Source organism: Protopterus annectens, chromosome 3.part1, assembly GCF_019279795.1.
Source record: "Protopterus annectens isolate FY-2018-M chromosome 3.part1, PAN1.0, whole genome shotgun sequence".
In the NCBI taxonomy this organism is placed as follows: Eukaryota; Metazoa; Chordata; order Ceratodontiformes; family Protopteridae; genus Protopterus; species Protopterus annectens.
In genome coordinates this window covers 876,679,263-876,704,147 of record NC_056732.1, presented here as the reverse complement: position 1 = coordinate 876,704,147, position 24,885 = coordinate 876,679,263, and the positions used below count along the sequence as shown (strand labels likewise).

The 24,885-nt window shown below is 37.0% G+C and overlaps 1 protein-coding gene across 1 annotated transcript in view; it reads left to right on the top strand.

Moving 5' to 3' along the window:
* LOC122798305 (cadherin-7) overlaps window positions 1–24,885 on the top strand; it is a 705,913-nt gene that overhangs the window by 622,418 nt on the left and 58,610 nt on the right. Inside the window, exon 8 of the mRNA XM_044067132.1 lies at window positions 18,239–18,375. Coding sequence (XP_043923067.1) covers window positions 18,239–18,375 — 137 coding nt within the window. The remainder of the gene's footprint in view (window positions 1–18,238; window positions 18,376–24,885) is intronic.

Sequence of the window (24,885 nt, the reverse complement as noted above, 5' to 3'; positions counted from 1 at the left end):
CCACCAATCCGGGCATTGATTGATAGCCGAGTCTCTTTTACATACCCCAGTGCCCAACTTGTAGAAATTATCCTGAGCAAATATATTAAGAAAATATCACACATTTGCAAGGACTCGTGGACATTTTTAAAAAAAGATAAGTGAAATTGATTACAGCGACTCACTGAACTTCCTTACTATTGACGTCATAGATCTATACACGTCTATACCTCACCTGGAGGCTATTGAATGGATTTCACTAATGTTAGATCATTTGGGAGCACCCAAAAATGAAATTGATTTGGTATCCCAACTTTTAGACATCATACTTACATCCAACTTCTTCATCTTCAATGGGAAATACTATCTCCAGAAACAAGGTGTAGCTATGGGGTCCCCATGTGGTGCTACAGTAGCTAACCTATTTATGGCCTACTGGGAGGTTGACAACATTCTTAAGGATGTTAACACAACGAACCACATCAAGTTCTACACAAGATACCTGGATGATATTTTCATCCTTTTTGATGGCGATGAGATACTAGCAAATGAATTTGTTTCTTCTATTAATAACACAACTGACTTTTTAAAATTCACATCTAAATTCTCAGAGCTAAGCATTGACTACCTTGATGTTCACTTGTATAAAGAAGTTAACAATTGTGAATATTCTTCAAAGATATACAGAAAACCAACCTACTGCAACTCCTTTTTACATTACAACAGCTGCCACCCATTCAAGCAAAAGAAGGCTATCATAAAGGGACAGCTAATTCGAGCAGCCAGGATGTGCAGTAATGAGATACTATTCCAAGAAGAATGTAAAATCTTGGAAGTAATGTTCACCAACAGAGGATACCCAAATACTTTATTTGAAGAAATACTGGATGAGATCAATAATAAAAGATGCGAAGGTCAATTTCTACCCTTACTTCCACACAAAATTTTCAGTGGACAAGAGGAAGACTTAGAGGCTAATCCGAGGGTTGGGGAGAACATACCCTTTCTTAGGGCAACCTCCAACACTGAGATAACAGGGACCTCATTTGTAAATAGTTTCATCACAAATTACAGTATTGACTCGAGGAATATTCAAATTATACTTTATAAAAATTGGTATTACATAATGAATAATGAGGAACTCATGGACAAGTTAGGCACAAAACCTCTGATAGCATATAGGAGAGGCAATAATTTGAAAACTTTGCTAGAAAGAAGTAAACAGATGGAGCTAATGACTAGAACAAAAGGTTGTTTTCAGTGCGGGGCATGTAACTATTGCCATCTTGTGAAGGCTTCCAATTCCTTTATAATACGCAACAAAAAGTATCACATTACACATAAGCTTAACTGTGATTCTAGATCCATAGTTTATTTAGCTAAGTGTAACTGCTGTGAAGCATTTTACATAGGCAAGTCTGACCGGAGACTACGGGACAGGCTGTACCAACATGATTATGCCATAAGGAAACTGAAAAAAGAAAACGCTTTAGCTAAACACGTAATGAAACATCAAGGACATAGCTTTCATTTTATTGCAAATGACCAGGTCAAGAAAACAGAAAGAGGTGGTCCAGTACCTCTCTTTTTGGAGAATAAGGAGCTAGAATGGCAAATATTACTAGACTCATTTTCGTACCCAGGTCTGAATGAACATTGCAATATAGCTTGTGTCCTGAAAATGAGGAGCTATAAAAGATAACTCCTTTACCTTTGTCTTACTTCACTTTTCACTTCATTTTATTTTACTTTAATAGTAATTTGTAGTAACATATACTTTTCACTACTTTTAAGACTTACACTTAGCAAGGCTTCCAACTATAGTTGCAGGTAGTGATTTCACTAGATACTTTTTTACAAACACTTTTCTATAAACATTTTTATATGCAGACCTGTTATGCATTGTTTTTAGACTGCTTTTATTGTGTATATATTTTCTACACACTTTCATGCTTTTAATGCACATTTGCTTGGTGTATGAATGTAACAAACTGCTGATGCATCAATGTTTTATGGTTTCCAACTGTTTTAAAAGTATGAAACTACACACTTTTGAGAATGCTCCTAAACAGAGCTTTCATTCCCTGAATTTACTTTTGCAAGAAATGCTGCTAACACGCCTTCATTGTGATTGCATTACTAATTAAGGCCAGGGTGTGTTGTATAAAAACCTGACTCTGACACTGCATTCTACTTTTGCCTCTGATAAAGCTATAGTTTTAACCACAGCGAACACGCTTGTTTTAATAATAAAGTGCGTTAAGGTTCAAGTTTTTTTCCGACTTCAGTGTGGCTTTATACGTGCAAGTGGATTTCAATTTCCGTGTTGCAGCTTTTACTGCAAGCAGCTTGTACTGCAAACAGCCTTCACAATAAGGACTTTAACATTTTTTTGGACTTTACGGTGCTTGTCCGGACTGCTTTTGTGCATTTTATGTAGAAAAATAGATGAATTGCCATGCTGTTGAAGAAGAGGATGCTGTAAACTGTTTCTGATTAGTGTTCAATCCAAAGAAATATCACTATATGCTGCATGTGTTATTCTGAGTGTAGATCAGAGTAGTAACTCAAGTTACCTCATTAGTCCATTGCCCTTGCTGACATAAGGGAATGTCCTGAGTCTGTTTTCTTATTATATTCAGTAACAGAACAAATGTTTGTTTTAGTGAACTATGTTACTTATCAAAGCGGTGTTATGACATGCACTTGTGTGTGTGTGTGTGTGTGTGTGTGTGTGTGTGTGTGTGTGTGTGTGTGTGTGTGTGTGTGTGTGTGTGTGTGTGTGTGTGTGTGTGTGTGTGTGTGTGTGTGTGTGTGTGTGTGTGTGTGTGTGAACTGTGTTTCTATGTGTACATGTGTGCGTTTGTGTGTGTGTGTGTGTGTGTGTGTGTGTGTGTGTGCGTGTGTCTGTGTGTGTGTAAAAGAAATCTGTTTATTACTATAGATGCTTTTTAGGATTTATGGTAGTGTTTTAAAACAGTGAAATGCAAACAACAGGAGCAAACCAAGAGAAAAATATTAGGCTGTACCTCTTTCCTTAAAACAAATGGAAATAGCAAAGCTGCCAAAAGATAAGAACTCGTTTATTAAAACAATACAATTGAATAACACTCCACAAAGTGAACTACGGGTTACTGGTTTTGTTTAAACTGTGTAAACTTCCTCAGACAACTGGCTAAAACACATTGCTTATTTAAATAATAGTAGTCTGTCTCTGATTGGAAAAAAGCTTTGACCAAAAGGAACCCCTTAAATGCCATCACTAAATAATTATTAGTATGTGTTACACATGTTGAAAGTCAAACAGGTGCAAAATAAATAAATAATGAATAGATACATGAACAGCAAAATAGTTTATATTGCTAAGAATGTACATACAATTCAATAAACATGTTCTTATCTTTTGGTGGCTTTGCTATTTTCATTCTTTTTGAGGAAAGAGGTACAGCCTAGTGTTTTAAACCAGAAAATCTTATTTAACAGGGAAATCAGTTTTTGTCTAGTTCCATGTTCAACTATTTTGTGCTTTGTGCTTTACATTCTTTAACAATTGGCCAGTCTGTTATGCTGCTAGCCTTTTACATTCATTGCTTAGGACTCATTTGCCAGCTTACCATCATATGCTTGTTCACACTGATGTGGTTGGTAGACTGCATCGTCCCTTATCCTAGAAATACTAGCAGACTTTTGAGAAGATCATCTGTACCTCAGACTACTGGGAGAGCAGTGCTGCTGCTGTTTTCCATAGCAACGTTTCACCCTAGACATTTCCTTGTGTTTACTCTTTTAATAGAATACTGAAGTTTGGCATGTCAACTACCTACACCTAAAGTTGGCTTTTCTTGTCTGCACTGCATGGCTTTTTTGGCTTTATAGCCATGGTGGCAGCATTCTGCTTTAACTGCCTTGCATTTTGTTTCGCCCAATACTTGGGTTTATGTAGTTAGATATCAGAGAACATTGTAAAGGCATCAGTATTATACAAACTAAATTTGAACATTCATCAAAATATTTGGGAATATTAGTGAAGTGTTTAATTATAAGCTGCACTGTAACTGCAAAGGTACACAGATGCAGTTTAACAGCAGAAATAATATTCCGCATTATTCATTTGAAATAACATTCTGTATTTGGTCTCATTAAACTATGTTTAGCTTCCTTTCAACATGGCATAAAAAGACATGCACAGCAAATTATTTCAAAACCTTGTTGATTGAATGCTTTGGCTTCAATGCATAATCACTGGAATTTTTTGTTTGTTTGTTTGTTTGTTTTGTTTTGTTTTGATGAAGTACTTCTGTATCAAAGCATTGAGCAGCTTTGTATGGAGAAACGAACTCTGCTATTTATAAAAAGAGCAGTTCATGAAGTTCAATAAAAATGCATGAATAACAGAATCACAAATGGACTTTGAAATTAAAAATGGCATTTTTTTCTTTATTATAAAGAATGAACGATTTAGTAGGTTCATAGTTATAGGTGGGTACTAGGCATGCAGTCCAGGAGACCGACAAGGAGCCTAGCCTGAATTCCCAAATGTGTCAAAGCAAGGACCAGTTTAGTAACTTAGTAGTAGCCTCTCCTGTAGTATCAATAACAGAATCTGCCTGCCATTTATCTGTAACTTGTGAGCCAAAATACTGTCTGATTGCATTATTTAGTTTATTCTGTGTATTTAGTCTTGTAGCTTCATTTGTAATTATAGCAAAACTGTGTTATACATTGTACTGTACTTCCATTGCCATAAGTAGAATTACTTGTAAAAGCTAGTTGTTTGCATTTGGAAACCTGGCTGTTGGATTAGTCTGGTAGTTTCTTTTGCAGTTGTGGCAGAACTGTGAACTACTGCCAGATGTCGGCCTCATTTACTCATTTATATTTGCATTTTTCTATAAACAGTGTTACCTTTAAATTTTTACATAGTCTCATGCCTTTAAAGCTATTAGAATTACAATAGTCAGAGAACTGTATTGGTGCTTCATTGCTTTTGCAGTTGATTATTTTCCAGTTGTTCCTCTTGTTATATTCTGCTTATTATTACTACTTCTTTGTGTCTGCACAACCCCCACTAAGATATTAAGCTAATGTTTCTGAAATTCTAAGCTACCTTGGGACATTGAGTTGTAGCTCAGAGCAATAGGACTAAAACTACAATATTGGCTTTATTTGATTAGCTTCTTACAGCTTGAAATTTTCCCAACCATACCACCCTTTTCCTGTTTATTTTTTTGTGGTTTTCAAATGTGTTAGTGGCCTCCAGCCTTTATGATAATTTAATTTCCAAAGTCCACCTTCCACCATTGCTGTTGTCTGTTGTGTAAACTACATGATTACTCTTCCCACCCATTGTGTTCCATACATCCATAATACTGAGTGCCCACCCAGCAAACTAGAATTACTCGAGTATACCTCCTTTACTGCATATTGCCTCCTGCTCATTTTCTCAGAACTATCATCTCGCCACATTCTGAGATGGTTCTGTATTAATCCCGGCTCATCCTTGGCAGAAAAGAGATTATTTTATTATTATGACTTCAGTTATTTGTTTAGAGTGCTACTGCTCTATTTGTGTTTTATTTGTTGATTTTTGTACTTTAAATAATTTTAAAGGTCCCTAATACTTGAAATTGCCCTGTTCAGGCTGTTTCAGTTTTTTTTTTTGTGTGTTTTTACATTAAGATGACTGGGATAGTCCACATTGTAGCAGTAGGAGACAACCTCATCTATCTGAGTTGGGAAACACATCAAAAAACTATCATTTTATTGGCCAGAGTACTAGGTAGCCTAAGTACATGTGTACATTTGGAGCATTTGCATGCTGATGCCCATTTTGCAATGGTGGTTAGTTCCCAGTGTAGACACAGACAACTAGAAACCAAATTTTCCTCAATAAAACACACCTCTGAAACTGTACCAGTAACTCGGTGAGAGTAGAGTAACTACTTTGCTTCATGAGTAATATAGAGCACCTAGTTTGCATGATGGGATACACTGTGCCTTGAATTTAGTATTATATAGCCTAGTCCAGTTTCTAGCCTCAAAACCCTTAGTTATCCCACTATTAACTCTTCATGCACAAAACCCTAATAGATCACAGACTAAAGGACCTGACAGCATTGATATACACCTTCCCAATTTCTTTGCAGCCAGTTTTGTGTATATGAGTATATTGAGATAATGTTACAACAGTCTAATGTTCACTAACAACCATTTATTCCTCAAAGTAAACATAGCGTATATGAGAGATGTATATACATAATGTTTCTTGAGGCAAAACCCTTGTATACAAACACTCATAATAACAATCTTGTTGTCTGAAGCACACATACTACATCCACCACACATAATTGCACCCCACACATAGATCTACTTATGCTGAGCCACTTAAGTGCAATCTTGCCAAACCCAAAGATCTCCCAGACATTCCACCTGCAAAAAGTGTCCTCAGCAAACCTGAAAGCACTCAATAGAAACAACATCTAGCACTTTACATACAGCCACATCCAGTGGCACTTCAATTACCAAGTCCATATGGCAATCTAATATACGATCCAGGACTCTAGTCATAGGGACTACATTGTAGGACATAATGATGCCCCACTCACCAGACTGAGCAAGAAGAACATACTGGTCAGTTGCTTACCAGGGGCCAGCATCCACCAAGTTATGCATGCACTCAAGTCTTTGCACAACACATGTCAATATAATTCAGTCATAATCCATGTAAATGTAAATGACCTGAGACATACCTCCCCAGACTATATGAACAGAGAGGCATGATGGAACTCTCATACTATGTGTCACAGGCGGGTATGTACCTAGCATTGAGCAGCATTCTACCTTCATCAAGTATGATACCATATTATGAACAGAAGATGATGAAATTTAATAATTGAATATGGTTTTTGGTGTCATGCTAGGAGGATACAACATTTGTCAGCATGTAAGGACTTGGTTAATAAACGAATATCTCAGTTCACTTAATTTAAAAACACAAAAAAGATTTCTTGAGATTAAGGACAGTCTATAACCAAATGGGATAGGTTATTTTGAGCATATAAAAAGTGAAACTGGCTAGGCTTAAAATGGCCATAAAGGCAGCTAGCCTAGTACTTGCCTATGAACCCATGAACCTATGAACATTGCTTTGTCAAGGATGATCTGCACCTGCCCCATCTAGACCTTCAAAAATTGGCTAAGACATAATCTTCCACAGAGGCTTTAGGCAATGCCAAATTGACAAACCTTTCATCACAGAAAAATCTACACAAGGAACTCTAAAGCTGTTACTTCTCAATGTCACTCCCTTCAAGACCTCCTCAACTTGGAGAATGTGGGCATCTGTGCAGCTATATAGACATGATTTAAAGCTGCAGAGAAACCCAGCTTCAGTGCCTTCCACAAATTTAGACCAGCAATTGCACAGACAAGGGCTAAAGGTAGCAGCATCTTCATTTACATCAATAACAAGCATATCTCTAGGCTGGTTAAACAAGATGATATTCTGGAGTTCCTCCATGTCCAGATTACCATAGAGAAAGTTCCATACCATAATCTAGCAAGCTATAGATCTCTCTTATGTCCCATGAATCCCGTAGCTCATGTTTAGACCTATTGGAGACATTATCCTTTCAACCAAATACCATAGTCTTGGAGGACTTTAATTTTCACTGTGTAAACGGAGAATCCTACATGACTCGAAATTTAAAGACACAGCAATTCCAAGACTTTATAAACACAAGTACTCTGGGACAGTTAATGAATAAACCTACTAGTTATACAAACATATTGGACCTGGTACTCACAAAATGGGAGAATGCTGCCCCCTGTCTCGTGTTCTCTCTGGTACAGTTAGATCACAAATAGTTTTCTTTCAAATAATCAGTTCTGTAACCCCATGCAAACCCTGTAACAGTTACATACTTTTGCAAGGCAAACTGCCTTCTATTAAATGATTGTCAAAATTTCAAACCCCTTCAAATACCTTCTATTAAATGACTGTGAACATTTCAAACCCCTCCAAATCCAGATAACAAAGCAGCCTATGCAAACGTTTTCAAAGAAGCACTGCACAATCATGTCACTGATGACATAGAGGCTACTGTGCTACCAGATGTAATCCCAAAATAAAATAAAAAAACAAACCACCCCGATGGAATCTAAAATTAAATAGTTTATACAAACAAAAAAAAAAGCCATAGCTAAGATTAGGAAGTGTAACACCAAAAAAAAAAATAATAATAAAAGTGTTCTCATCAAACTGAATAGATAACTAAGAGGATTAATTGAGTCCAACAAAATAAATTTTGAGCTAACGATAGTATCCCAGGACAAGGACAACCATAAGGCCTTCTTTAGCTATGTCGTATATCTCACAGTCAGCACAAAAAAGTGTTCTGAACTGTTGGTAAATTTAGTTATGTTCACAGATCTAGGAGATATATTACCTCTGCTGACAAATTGAGCTCCAGCTTTATCTCCACTCTCACCTCTAGCCATCCCCCAGGAAATACCAACTTGTACAATCCTTTTAGATATCAGTAGGAGCAGGTCTTAGATGCTCTCTCTAAGGCCAAGAATATAGCTTTGATAGGCCCAGGTAATATTCCAGGATGCCTCCTAAATAGCCTGAAATATGACCAATCAGGGCTATTGGTGTATTTTATTCAACCATGGCCTCCACACAAGCTTCATGCCACGCAGATGGAAGACTACAATGGTCATCCCTCTGGAAAACGAAGGACCGACAATGGATCCTGGGAACTACAGACCCCTTAGTTTGAAAAGTCTCATGCAAAACCATGGAAAGAATTATCATTGAAATGATTTACAATGCCATAAGAAACCTTCAGACACTGAACCCATTCCAGTTTGGTTTTGTCAAAGGCAGATCATGCCTACTGAACCTTGAGGACTTCTTTGAGAAGGTTGCCATGGCAATGGATGAAGGCAAAACAGTCCATACTACCTATCTTGACCTAGCTAAGGCATTTGATACAATACCCCACTTGAACATTGTAAACAGACTCATATAATTAGATATAAAGCCAAAATAACATGCTGAACAGACAGCTGGCACATAAAGAGGACCAAGGAAGTTAAAAGTGGAGAGCCCACCTCCAGAAAGAGGCCAGTCACCCTTGGCATCCCCAGGGCATGCTGGTCAGTCTGTTGCTCTTTGACATCTATTTTTGGAAGTCAAGGCCAATGTCAAGAGCTTTTGACTTATCAAGTTCGCAGATGATTGCAAGGTAGGAGTAATCATAGAAACCCTCCAAGATACTAATATCTTACAGGAAGATCTAACACAGGCAAATAACTGGTGCCAAAGCAATGGCTTAAAATACAATGTCAAGAACTGCATAATAGTACCTTTTGGGAAGTCAGCCACCCAGGGAATCTACCTCATTAACAAAACAACAATTAGACATAGTAATCAGGTATTTTGGGGACTCATGTAGACAGTAACCTGGCCTACAGCCAACATGTGTCTATGGCTGTCAGAAAGTCATCCTTTATCACTCAACTTATAAGTAATAGCATGATATCTAAGTCCATGGAAGTCATCATGCCATTGTAGTCAGCCATCATCAGAGTCATCATTGAGTTTAACACCCCTTTCTGTATGTACCTGACCAAGCATATGTAACAGCTGGAATGTCCACGCAGATTCCTCACAAAACGAATACAGGCCATAAACACAATGTCCTATGCAGGATGCATGAAAGCTCTATTTCTATACTCTGTTTCCTGTAGACTGCCGAGAGGCAATTTATGTCTGGCATAAAAGGCATCTTTAGATCCCACTCTGATGGACCTTTTGTGTTTTCATAAAATGAACAGCAGCAGAGCTGCTAATGTAAGGATGCAAACTTTCCCTGCTACTTAAATAGGACATGTTGGAGGGACAGGTACATTTCTCAAAGAATCTTCATTCCCCGGAATAAGATTCCCATCTATGTGAAGTAGAGCCTTTCTGTAACATTACTCAAGTGCAACCTGCATCATCACCCCTTTTCTGACATCTGTGTCTCTGCTGGATGAAGGTAGCAATTAAATCATTCGTTAACTACCAAAACCCTTAAAATAACTCATGAGATACATTTGGGTCACTTGGCTAGACTTACAAAGGCCCTGGTAGTTGTTAGCTGTGTATACACCTATGCGCCTATGATTATGCATATATCTCTTACTGTGTAACCATTGTGATAGGGGGTTTATTGTTTTCCCTGAGGTACATCTCCAGCTGAATTCATAACTATTAGTAGAAGATTAAGGAGAAATAGTGAAAGAGGAGAGGGGTTCACTTAATTTTATTTGGTACTAATTTCACTATTGTGTTTGGTGAATGATCATTTAACCTCTATAATTTATAGTGTTAATAATAAGAACCAGTTTAAAAGGACTGAAAATCTAGTGGAAAGCTTAATTATTGCACATTACGTCTAATAGCTATGCATCTTCACCCAAGAATGTAATTATGGGTGACATATTCCTTCATTGATAAGGAGTGAAATGATACAAGACATTTAGTACTGATAGACTTCTAATTGTTTAAAGAATAGTCCATAATAATTTGGCTAGGAAAGGACAACAAAGTGAAGAGATTAAATTTTAATGAACTAAGAAGTAACATTACTTTGTTATTGGAAGTCAGTGGACTTTTCCTATTTTGTAAAGAAAAGACAGTGTTGCCAGTGTGGGATCCAAACATCAGGCTTTTATTTATAGATTTGTTTACAATTGTTTGTAAGATGTAAGTATCATGCACATAGTTTATAGCAATTAGTAATAGTGCACATTCCAGCTTTTGTATAAATAGCTTTAGTCAAGTAGTTTTCTTAGCCTCGAAAGTCAAAATATTGTCAGCTATAGTCTTTGCACTGGTGTTAAACTATGGAGGTGGTCAAGAGGATACCTAGGTATTTCTAGAGATACTGTCACTCAGTGAGGTTGCCAGTTGGATTCTTATCCTTAAGATATAATTACTCTTAGCTTTCTTGTGGTACCAGAGGACATGGTAAGTGTTTGCTGCTCATTTAAAAACAGTCTGCGTTTTAGAAGCCATTGGTATAGTGAGATAAGTATTTCTGTAGTTCTTCAAGTAGGGGTATGGTATCTCTTCCTGCATTTAAAAGCAATATGCTGCCAATATACTCATTTGATTGGGTGCTGAACAAGCTTACTGCTATGCCACAAATAAATGGGGAAACAATATGGGACATAGCCCTTAGCCTTGTGGTATTCCTTTCCTAATGTCCCACGTCATAGCAGAAAGCACCTATACTATCCTGGAAAGTGTGGTCTTCAAGATCCTTGGGCAGCAGGCCATTCGTTAAAGCTGACCTGAGTTTATTTTTTTAAGATGAATTGATAACAGATTGTTTTGAAGGCTTATTTTACATCAGGGTAAATAACGCCTTTAATACATTTCTTCATTGAAAGTTTGTTTTATGTCAAAAAGGATAACATCTTTAAGAAGGCTCTTCACTCTGTTTTTAAAATCAAAAGCAGTGTCACTGTGTATAGATGTGAGGTTGCTAAACCTATTGCTGAATACATTACTTCTGTGACATTAAGAGAAGTTTTCTTATATTCTCTATATGTGACTTCAAAGAATTTTCCTTTAGTTCTATAAAGTGTACGGAGGAGGAGAGCTATGCAAAATTATTGTGGTACGATAGGTGCAGACAGTTTAGGAAAAGGAATTATGTGAACTTTTACAAAGATGGTAGTATAGTTTCCATGATTAATGTGGGCATAAAAAAGGTAAATATAAGACACTTGCGACAACATTTACAACCTCACTTTGTGAGGTGGAAGAGCTATTTCATTGTTTAATATGGAACAATCTTAAGAACTTGTGTGAGTTCAAAATGAAAGTAAAAAAAAAAAGGAACTCTTAAGAAACTGCTAGATTTGGCCAAAGAATTGCCTGTTACTTTTGACTGAGGAATATTAGTCAAGAGGTATGGCTCTGATAATGGAAGCAGATAAACGGAATAGGCTTTAGGGATTAGGTTCTTATTTATCAAGGGTTTGAGCATTTGCATGGACTCTGTCAGCCTATTTATACATTTCTAAACTTGACTCGCCCCCCAGACTTACTGTCTAACCCAATTCTCACAAGTATGTGCACATTATAATGTCTACTTGTTATTTATTATATCATCCAGGTCAATTAAGGTAACAAAAGAAAATTAATTAAATAATATATACAAATAAATCCTAGTCTTTAAGCATATATCAGTATTTTGTACCATTTTTTACAGGGTGCCTATTGAAAGTTTTAGAACCTTAACTATAATTCTCAGAACTACAAAATTACAAGTTTATATCATGGCTGCACACTGTTGAAGCTTTAAGAAACTGACTCTCAAACAAATATAAAAGATGTCACTGTACAATTTAATTTATGTCCTCCTTCTGTTTTAGTTTCCAAATCTTCCAAATCTTGCTTTAAAAAAGTGGTATTTTCACTGATAAATTAGCAAAAGTTTAGTTTTGCAATGTACATACTTATCAGCCTTACTTAATGTATGAAGTTATGAAATTAAGTTTTATTTTTGGGCACTGAGGCAAGCTTATCCCTGGGATTCAGAAAGTTTAGCACCAGTGGTGGTAACCACCTCCAATCAGAAATCTCCCTGTTACAGTGTTTTACCAAAGAGAAGTGCAGCACTGCAGCTGACTGTCTCTGTGGCCTTCAACAAATGTTAATGAGGCATTCTGGAGGTATGCTATATGGTAATTAGTTCTCAGAATTAGCTGTTGTAAGGCATTTACATAACTGAAATAACCACTGACCTGCACAGATTCTTACAGCCAGCAGAGGTGATGAACTCAGATAAAATATTGCATCTCTTCTGTACTTTTAAACACAGAGATCATGATAAAGGTACGTTCCAGGGATTTTAGCAGATAGGTAGCATGAGTTCATGTGTGTGTGTGTGTGTGTGTGTGTGTGTGTGTGTGTGTGTGTGTGTGTGTGTGTGTGTGTGTGTGTGTGTGTGTGTGTGTGTGTGTGTGTGTGTGTGTATGTGTGTGTGTAGCTATGTGTGTGGCTTCCTGAGAGACTGTATGTAAAGATATGATTGGAGTAATTGTGAATGTGTTTCTGTCTGGCTGGGTAATCACAGTAGTGGGATAGTTATGGAATAAGTAGGGTATGGGTGTGTGTGCGGGGGGGTAGGTGTGAATGTGCGTGAATGCAACTATGTGAGTGCAGTTGGTCTGGGGAGTTTAATGAATTGTGCTTGTGTTTTTGTGTGAGAGGGGGCTTCCAAACCTCTTAAGTCCCCTTAACCAATGAACAGAGGATGTAATGAGGAAGAGGAGGAACACTAGACACTAGGAAGTATATTCTTCATCTGTGTTACTGGAAAGTTAATAGAACAACAAGTTTTACAGTACAGAAGATGAATGCGTAGGGAAGACTAAACACCAGGAATTACTTTTACATAATATCCCTAGCCACTTAAAATGTTAGTAGAGTAAAAGGTCAAAGTCAGTAAGAAGTAAGGACCTCTAATGTTTGGCATTATTGCTTGAATGTAAGGGTCCATGATATACGAGGACCGTGGTCAAGTCTTCCAGACAAAGGGAAGACAGCACTAGATGACACCAAGGAGTATTTATAACCTTTCTCAAATCAACTTGAAAAGTTAATAGAGCAGCAGTTCTTGCATTGCAATACATTTTCTGGACAATAAGAGGAATGAAACTATAATGATGGGCATTATCGAGTGAATGTAATCATACATGGGTACAAGGGATGAAGAAAAATAAGAGTCATTATCATTGTCATTAAGTAAACAAAGGGACAAGTAAGAACTGTGGCACATGTGCATGTGTGTATGAATATTTGTATTTACATGTTTGTAAGTGTGTGGGAAAATGAATGCGGGGATGTTTTGCTTACATGAAATATCAGCTACCAGCAGTGATAATCATAAGGGTAGTAGAAAAGAGCTTGTTAGCACCTAGAGTAATCACCTGATAATTCAGAGATATGAAAATTAGCCGATAATGAGGTACTTTCTCATTTCAGCTAATGGTGCCTCTGAATTGCAAGTTTCTCCAATTACAGTAGCAACTCTTTTTGCCACAGCCTTACCACTTACGGCTGAACCTGTCTCCAAATCCAGCTCTATAACTCTGCATTCAGTCTAGCTGGTCTTTATCCTAAAATGTGGTGTGCATGTGTGTGTGTGTGTGTGTGTGTGTGTGTGTGTGTGTGTGTGTGTGTGTGTGTGTGTGTGCATGTGTGTGGTGTTTGGGCAGGTGTATGTGAATTATATATGTGCCTGAGATTTTCACCTACTTGCACTTTTATTGTAGTGTCAAATGACAAAACACAGTAGATTTGTGCAAAACTCCTTTCAGCAATCTGCGTAATACAGTACTTTTTGATGCTATCACTTCTTTAGAAACACATATTCTATACTACCATTCCATCTCACTGGCTTGGACAACAAGTACTGTCATCTCATCTTGATTGTGTGAATGTTAGTTTTGTATGCTGGCATTATACCAAATTGTTAGCGCAAACTAAAATGTTTTAGTTAGTTTTTTTTGAAAAATTTACCATGGTGGGTAGCATGAATGCTCTTAATTGTAAACATGACATAGATGATTGTGTAACTGATTTTATGTTTAGACATTAACTGACAAGTGATATTTAACACTCATCTGAAATGTTTTGATAGCATAATAAACAGATTTTGGATATTTAAATTTTGCTAATGTGTTGTACTTCTTGCAGTAATGGTCTGTGTAGTCATACTATGGAAAAGCATGCAGGTAGTAGAAACTTTCAGTTGGATAACAATGATGAAGAAAAAAATTAGTAAACCTTTTATCACATGCAAGGAAAATAAATAACAAAGACAATTCCTTGTGAGATCTAATATAAAGTAATAAAAAAAGCAACGTCTTTTGGCTTTTCCCAGTTAGGGGTTGGCACAGCAGATCACCAGTCCACAGATTGATTGGTAGTGGAGTTTTTACGGTGTCGAGTTGCCAGCCCTCTGAGAAACCTTCACAGAAGACACACACACACACACACACACACACACACACACACACACACACACACACACACACACACACACACACACGCACACACACGCACACACACACACACGCACACACGCACACACACACACACACACACACACACACACACACACACACACACACACATGCACACGCACCTACCTGCATGTCTTTAAAAGCTCAATAAATCTAGTGATTTACATTGTGGTATATGTTCTGCTGGAATTTGATATTATTTTTGTCATTGCACTGGACACATGTACCTCTAATTATATATTTAATACTTCATATGTGACATCATGTTTGCCAGCAAATAATGGTTGATATGGTGTGATTATCAGATTGATGCATTAAGCTTGGGATGGTATAACCCTCATTCAATAAACACAGATTTTTTTCTAAACAACTAAGTTAACTTAAAAAGCAGGCTTTTTTTCCATTCCTTCTAAGAACTGCTTTAACTCTGTTTGATGCACTTTTTGATTCTATAATCAGTCTGACCTATAGATCTGTCTTTTTTTGTCATAGTCCAGACCGACAGGTGCACAGTTATCAGACTCCACGTATAACAGAAGATGTCTCTGGTATTATTATCATCTACAGATGTGATTGTTTGACATATGTTGTCCTGCATCCTGCTCATTCAGTCAGAAGGAATGTGAGCAGAGCTCAGTCATATTCGTGTTGCTCTGAACTATCAGTGCAGTTTGGCTATACTGTTTTCTGCAGATGAATGCTCCATATTCAGAACTGGAATAATTATTCCTGGTGGGGGTGTTTGTACGTTCGACACAGTTCTTTTTAGTTTTGATGGAAGTAGTCTTAGTAATCTGTCTTCCAGTGCCTGATGTTTTTGATTCCCTATAGTTGAGTGCAATGATCCTGACTTCATTGATTATTATAGATCCTAACCCTAGCTCCTCCGTGGGGAGGCTGGTCCATTTTAGAAACACAATGTGACTGACTCATTAAAGATATAAGGAATTACATTTTTCTCACAAATATGTGATAATCACTTACAAACAATGATATGTAGATCATTTTACTCAATCTCATCTGTGTCATCCAGTGTTTTAACATCATTAACATTGCAAAGTTACTCATCTCTCTGGCATAAAGGGCTGAAGACCTAGCTATGACACAGGTATCCTGGGTCTGTTAAGTATTTTTGCTGAGGGCAAATTTCCTTTAATTCATTTTGCAGATAAGAAACTGTGAGCACCACTGTTTGAAACGTTATAGTCACAATAGCCTATGTGTGTGTTCTTAAAGCATACTGGAATTCCTTAATATGAGAAGTGAATGCTGTTACCTGTGGTTACTATGCAAAATCTACAAGAAAATCAAAACTGCTCCACTGCATGCTGAGCCTTCAGTATCGAGAAACTATGTAATGCAAACATATAAAGAAAGTCATTACTCCATCCAAACATATGGAGACCTTGGTATTTTTTTTTTTAGTCGTTAACCAGCTGAGCCTACTGGACACAACTACCCCTTTTCACTTGTGGCTTGGGGCACTGTATGGTTAAGGAATTTGCACAGACTCACAAAGTAGGCAAATGCTGGCTGAGTGACTCAAAACCTGGAAAGGAAGGTGCTTGTTCATATCTCAAAGCCTTAACCCTCTGCACTAACTGCCAGATGTTAACTGCTCATAGTTTAATAAGGGTAACTAAATGTGAGAAACAAAATGGCAATAATGCCAACACACTGTGAAATGGATACACTTTCACTGATGCTACATGTGTGTGTGTGTGTGTGTGTGTGTGTGTGTGTGTGTGTGTGTGTGTGTGTGTGTGTGTGTTTGGGGGGGTTATGTGCATGTGTCAGTGTGAGTGTGTGTGACTGTGTACTGCTGTTGGTATGTCTCTATAACATCTGCAAATAAGTGGAAACATCAGCTACAGCTCTCTCTCTCTCCATCTGTTTATTTATCAGTCACACACTTTGGTATGCTGGTAAAACATACAATTACTTCCACTTCTTCTTACAAACCTGTTCTATTTCATTTTACTAGCTATCACATTTTTATCTAATCTTAAAACCTATGCAACACAGCACCCCAACATTGTGGGTCTAATATTTTGGCATTGATACATTCTGGTAAAATGAAGTCAGCCCACTCCCAATGCTCAAATATTCAAGTCTAATCCTGTTTATCTCCATTACACATTTTTATCTAATCTTAAAACCTATGCAACACAGCACCCCGACATTGTGGGTCGAATATTTTGGCATTGATACATTCTGGTAAAATGAAGTCAGCCCACTCCCAATGCTCAAATATTCAAGTCTAATCCTGTTTATCTCCATTACAACATTGACACCTGCACAGTCTGATGCCCCTTGTTTCTACCTGCATTACTGTACTGCAACTTCCATTTCAATATTTCACAAATTATCAACTACCTGACTGCTTACTATGACATTCTTATGGCTATCTACATATCTTCTATCATATACCATGTTTCTTTGCACCAGCTATGAGCCTGAATTTCATTAGACTAACAGCTCAATTCACAGTTTGAATATTTACCTTTATAACCTTCTGCAATCACTTTGTAGCCTACATACCTTAAACAGTGTTATTCATCAAAGGCATTTGCAAAATGAAAGTTGTTGCAGAATACATTTAATACATTTGTTACAGACTGATTGGTAGATAAAAAATGTTTGCTTGCTTGTTAGTGCTGTTTTTAAATATTCAACATTCATGCATTTTCAGTGTGATTTTATTCTATAGTAATAAATATCCCATGGTGTTTTTGTCACTAAACTTATAGGTAAATAAAAAGCAAAAATGTGCAGGATCCAGTAAATCCATCCTTACCTGAATCTGCTCCTAGATACAGAATTAACTTTAAGATATGTACTAAAGTGAACATTGAATCACATTTTAATTTAATGAAGGCCTTCAGGGCTTCAATATTATGTTAAGATATGCATGATAACATGAGAAAGATACCTTTGGAAATTCACTATGTGTGGTTTATTCCTAGATTAGTTTTTAAATGGAGGAACACTCCCTATGGTTTAAATTTTTTCCAGGACAGCAGTAAATAATCTGAATTACTATAGTGTGCTGAAGACTTGTACTCAGAGCAGATACACTTTATCAAGTATGCGTGTATTTGTATAAATGTGTATACACAAATGGAAGCCACGTGTTAAAAAAACATTTTCTTTTTCTTTTATTCAGGTACTCAATAGATCGTAATACAGACCTGGAGAGGTACTTCAATATTGATGCTAACACGGGAGTTATTACAACGGCTAAAGCACTGGACAGGGAGACTAATGCTGTTCATAACATTACCGTACTCGCAATGGAGAGTCGTAAGTTGTTAAATATTAATAGCCATTTTCAGTTTACATGAACTCAGTGAATTCAGTAATAATTGCCACAATGCTTGGAAATTAATCATCCGGTAAGACAGATGGGAAGCTAAATTTAATTCATGAGATGAAGAAGCGTTTGACTTTTTTGTCTGATTGTACTTCATCAGTCACTTTCAAATGCTGTTACAATACAAGGTCAGATGTGTTTCAACACTGTGGTTTGACAATTTAAAGCTTGTATATCTTATTATGCCTGATAAGTATTTATGCTGTTATATTATTTCCATGGAGTATTTCTCCCTCTTTCACATAACAACAAAAGTAATATTTTCTGTAGACCTTTGCTCAAAAGGTTATATGTAGCTCAGTACTGAAAGATGCCACTTATGAACTTGTTACTTTATATTACTTGCTTTGTCTGCTGTAGTTATGAATTAGTTTTCGTCAAGTACAGTCAGTGGAAAGGACGTGTAAATAAAAGACCAAATATCACATACTGTCTGACATTGTGGATTTGTACACGGTGTGCTGAAAGAACTGCTTTTTTCAACATCCTTCTCTGTCAACTGTTCAGAGCTTCATAGAATGACTAAATTTATGCTACATAATTTTGGTCGATCCACTATAAAATGTGTGGTTCTCTGACAAATTATTGAAGAATGCAATCATTAAATAATGATGGACATTTGTGTTTCACATGTCATACTCTGCAGAAAATGCATTGAAATTTAAAACCTGTTATTTTAGCATTTTCTGGTTTATGAGTAATTTATAAATCTGTCCATCTTTCTGTCCCTCTATCTTTCAGTTACTTTGTCCTTGATTCTTGTGCTAAGAGGCTAAGGCATACATCGACATCATTTAGTCTTGACAGCAAAAACCCTACAGCTACTGTACCAGCTGTGTGTTAACTGGTTTTCTTTTTTTTCTCAAAAAGTAAAAAAAAAACTGTTGAAAATGATAACCTTTTAATATGATGAATGAAACCATTTCTGAAAATGTACTCAGGGCAACTTTATATTCTGTAAACATAATTCAGCAGCAGTATTATTTATGTAACATTTGTTTACCAGGAATGTCCAACTTGGAATGAAGCCAATTTTCAGCAGAGGACTGGGGAGAAACACTCTAGACATGTCTTTGTAATGCTAGAGGAAACTGGAGCTCCCACATGAACACAGGGAGAACATACACACTCCACAAAGAAGGCTCCCCAGCCAAGAACCAAACCAGAGAAATTGGAAAAAAAACTGATTGATATGCATCTTCAGAATGTAAACAAGGATATCTGTGTGGTGGATGTTACAAATAAGTAATGTTTTGATGTCTCCGTGGAGAAGGAAGACAGTCTGTTAAAGTGGTGCAGATAACAGAACTGATGTCAGGAGGGCTTGCAGATGATTAAAAATATTGAGCAGGATCATCCAGGTGACAGTTTTCCTGTTACATGGGGTGAAATGGCAGATAACTGTTTCCAGTGTGCTGAGTAAGGTAATATGGAAAAGGAACCAGGTGATGTGGCAGCAGAGAATGCAGCAGTTAAATCTTATGGAGCAGTGACAAAAAGTAGAATAGGAAAGCAGCAAAAAACTAGAAGGCATCTGGTTTTGTAGCAGCAGATGATGCTGTAGCTAAAACATATGCAGCAGTGACAACAGGCAGAAAACGGGTGCAGCTACAAACTTAAGTAAAATTGTTTTTAAAAAGAGGAGAACAACGACTGTGAGAGTAAGACCAAAAAATTAAACTATAATAAATAAATGCTATGTATGGGACAAATGAGGTTTGGTAACAAACCGATTTGTCCAGGGACATCTTCAGAGGAGGGTTAGGTAGATATATTAGTGGGAGTTATGAGGATGGGGGGATGAAAAGGTTAAATAGGAATGAGGGATGATTGGGAGGAAATGAAGTAAGGGTAGTGAGGGGCTTAAGTGGTTTATGCAAGTGTAACTGTGTAAGGAATCACATTTTGGCATGAACTTGTGGAAGTTAGAGATGAGACAACTGTGTGGCAAGGAGGGTAGAGGTTGGAAGCTGTTTAGAAATGTGAAAAAAAAAATTGAAACACTTTTCGAGTATTATTTTTGTGGAGGGTCATAGAGAGACATTAAGATACGCTGGCCAGGGGGCCGAGCCAGCCTAGATGGCTAACTGAGAGCAATGAATTTTGAGAGCTCCATAAACTAGTATAATAATATAGAAAAACATTATTATTTTCAAGTTTAAAACATCAGAAATGTATGGATAAACTACTAAACTATATAAATATCAATTTTGGTGGAGATATACAAACATTTTCCTGTCACGTAACTTGGAGATATATTGAGTCACTGAATATGAACAACTCAAGGAATTCTCATCCAGATGCTGCTTTGAAAAAAAAACTGCAATTGATGACATCTACCTTACAGGAACGGTCTTTGAAGATGGATGGCTTTAAAAATGACTTAGAAAACCTCAAATTAAATTCTCAAAAACAGACTGATACTCGTAAGGAACTATTACAGCAACACCATACAAAAATAACAAATATAGAGACTTCTCTAAATGACATTGAAGGGGGACTCAAAGAGGAAGAATTCCAAAAAGAATTTCTGCTTAAACAGAATACATGGCTGCTTAACAAAATAGATGACTTAGAAAACAGGGAAAGGAGAAACAACATAAGGATCTTTGGTCTGCCTGAAAACACTGAAGGAGAAGACATTTCATTCATAACAGCCTGGAGTCCTGAATTTTTTTACTTGAAAGAGGGACTTTCATTTATTTTATTTATTTATTTATTTTATTTTATATTTGTTAACTGGGTTAGTCTGGCTGAGCTTTTGGCTCATTTTCAGCGGAGACCTTGGGAGAAAAGCTCCTCAGGACTAGAACACAATTTATTAAATGTTAGTAACATAGTAGTAACAATCAGCTACAGGATCTTCCAAGCAAAGACCTGCAGAGAAAAAAAAGCTCCTCAGGCAATTCAATTATACAGAGTATTAACAACTGGCAGACAGGCATGTGAGTTGTTACAAACAAGGTTTTAACAATTAGCAGAAGAAAATGTGACTAGTTACAATATTATTTAAGCTGCTTAGAGCAAAATGAGTTAATAGTTAGGCAGATGCTTATTTAAAGTGGGTAGGATCTAGTTGTATAGGAGTTTGGAAACAAGAAAGGAAAGTAAGAATGGCTAGTAGGAGATGTAGGGGAGGTAGAGTATAGGAGACAGACTAAACAAGTAGGTTGTTTTGAGACTGCAAGAATAAAGGGGAGAGGTAGAAGAGGCAGGGGAATAGTGTTAGAGATACATTAAGAGTGAGGTGGTGAAATAGGTGAAAGGATGATGGTTTCAGGGTGGTTGGCTACAGTGGCAAGACCACTTTGTTTTTAGGAATTTCCTTGTGGCTAATTTGAAACTTTTGCTATGCTGGAGGGATTTTATTTCCAAGGGGAGTTGGTTCCAGGATGTAGCTGTGTTATAGTTATAGAGAAGGCAGCCTATTTTGGTTTTGGGTTTGTAGATGTCTAATAATTCTTGATTTGAGCTGTGTAGCATCCTAGTAGGGGAATATTTGGATATGATAGTGGAGAGGCTGGGGCAGAAGGAGGGTAGCTAGAAGATAGAGTGGATGATTTGCAGTTGGTATAGTTGGAACAGCTGAGGGAATTCTATTCAGTCTAGTTGCTGTAGTGCTAAACAGTGGAGTGACTTGTAGGTTTGGTTAGCTGCAAATCTGGCGATCTAATTATAGGTAGTTTCAAGCTTGGAAATAAGTGTAGAATTTAGGTTTGTGAATATGTGGCAGCTGTACAGTAGCACTGGGAGTAATAAAGCCTGGGAGAGAGTTATTCGGGCAGTGTTAGTTATGTATTTCTTGCTACAGAAATGGTGTCCAAGTTTCTGATGAGTTCTTTTTTACTGAGTTAGTAATATGGAGATCAAACTTAAGCTGATCGTTTATTGTAACACCTAACAAAGTAGTACTAGATTCAGCTGAGATGATAGTGTTGTTGCAGGATAAGATGGTAAATGTACTTTTGAGTGTGGTGATGTTTTTAGGGAGGAAGTGTAGGACCTTAGTATTTTTTTAATTAAGTATTAGTTTGTTATCTCTGAGCCAAGACTCAGTGGTGTGGAAGGATGCCTGGTTAGTTGAGTGGTGGTCAGTTGGGTTGTCAGCAATGGTTATAACAGTTGAGTCATCAACATATTGCACAAGAGATGACTGTGGACAAGAGGAGTAGAGCAAGTTAGTGAAAATATTAAAGAGTAGTGGTCCAAGTATGGACCCTTGGGGGACTCCCATTTGTACAGTGAGAGGGGAGGATAGTGCAAAGAGCCATTTAACTGATTTCTGGTGGGTAGAGAGATACCTGGAGAACCAGGAGATAGTAGAGGGAGAGAAATGTAAGTTAGTGAATTTATCTAGAATGAGTGGGTGAGAGACAGTGTCAAAGGCTTTAGAAAGGTCAAGGAAAAGGCATGAGACAAGTTTATTGTTATCACGAGCTAAGGAGACTATGTTGATGAATGATATGAGTGCAGTAGTTGTACTATGCTTGGGACGGAAACTATGCTGTGTGGGTGTGAGAAGGTTTTCCTGGTGAAGGTAATGCATTACCTGCTTGTGAATGCATTTCTCTAGGATTTTTGAGAGTGGAGAGAGTATGGTAATTGGTCTGAAGTTGGATATGTCTGAGAAGTTGCCCCCTTTGTGAATGAGTCGACTAAAGAAATTCTTCCATACAGTGGGGACATAGGATTCAGAAATGGATCGGTTGATTAAAATGGATACAGAATAGGCAAGAGGTTCAGAGGCAATCTGCAGGAAGTAAGAGGGTAGCTTGTCAACAGATGGGGAGCAAGGTTTAAGTTTAGAGGGTAATGACTTTGCATAGTTAGTTGATACTGCTTTTAGAGAGAAGGAGTTAGGAGGGTTTGGAATTGAAATGGCACATAGAGCAATGAGGAAATTTGCTTCTAACTCAACAAATACTCCACCTAGATCCATAGTTATAAAATTTCTTTCATTTCTGGACAAGGAATTAATATTAAAATCTGCTTGGAGAAAATCACCCTTAAAATACAATCAACGCCTGATAAGGTTTGACAATGATTATTCTTCCAGAATACTAGAACAAAGGAAACAAGTCTGGGCAATAATAAAACTGTTGAAACAAAACAACATTAAAGCACAGCTGGCCTTTCCAGCCAAGATAAAAATAATATTTGCCAATGCGATGAGAACCTTTAATGACTTAGAAGAAGCTACTATATTCATCAATAACAACAGCATAGTATCTATACCAGAAGAAATGGAATGAATGGCCCCTACTCTTAAAAGAATAAAATAAACAAATCCTTAGACTGATGCTAGAAAGAAAAACAAAAAACTGATTCCAAGATAGCTGTCCCCCCCCCCAAAAAAAAAACTAACTCTTACAACTACATCTCTCAAAGTATCAACTGATATGGTACATCACTTATCATCTGTTTTTATTTAAAAAAAGAGGGATTCTTAAACAACTGAGAAACAGTAATGATTTATTCAGAATGTTCAAAGAGTCCAATCATTTTTCACAATCAAAGGTAGGGCAAGATGGGTTACTATTTACATTATATATAAGCCAAACAAAGCAACATATAATGCAAATATAGCAGTTTTTATTCCCTTAATTGAACTCAATGAATACTTATCTTGCTCATTTTTCATTGATTTTACTTATAATAATTTAAGAAATTAATTAACTAATTCAACAAGGTACCATTCATCAGAGATCAGATTCAAATGTAACAAGTTAACATCATATATAACAGCAGTAACAGTACAGTGTTTTGAAAAAAATGTGGTCATGGAGACTAATGCCTTCTTCAGTTAAAGTATGATTTAGAAATGTCATATATATCTTGGTTAAATAATACTAGCAAGCTCTTAGTACAAATGTCATCATTATTCTATCTAAATATAGTTAATATCAATTCTGGCAGGTAACATATCTTCGAGTGTTGATTGATCAATCCTGATATGGTGTGCGTGGATGCAGCCATGTCTGGCTCCCAATACAAATGTCGTTATTATTCTTCCTAAACATAGTTAATATCAATTATGGCAGGTATAATAGCTTTGAGTACTGTTTGATTAAGCCTGACATGGCGTATGTGGATGCAGCTATGTCTGGCAGCTGTTATATGTTGCCGTTTTCATCTCTGGACAGCTGTGAGTTGCAGCTTAGAATCAAGGTTTACTGATGTTTGTGTATTAAGAAGAGACAGTTGGTGCCTTAGCCTGGATCCAGGGAAAGGTGGTAGCTAAAACTGTGATTTGGGATATTTTGGCAGAGAATAGTTTGTTTATACATCTGCTAAGTGAGAGGTGGGAAGGCTGGAGGACTGTGGTATTTCTTGTTGTGGTGGCTTGTTGGGAGGTTTTTTTTTTTTTTTTTTTTTTAACTGTTTGCTCTCTGTTGTTTTGCTGGCTGCTCCCTTGATGAAAGGGCTTGAGTGAAGTTAAG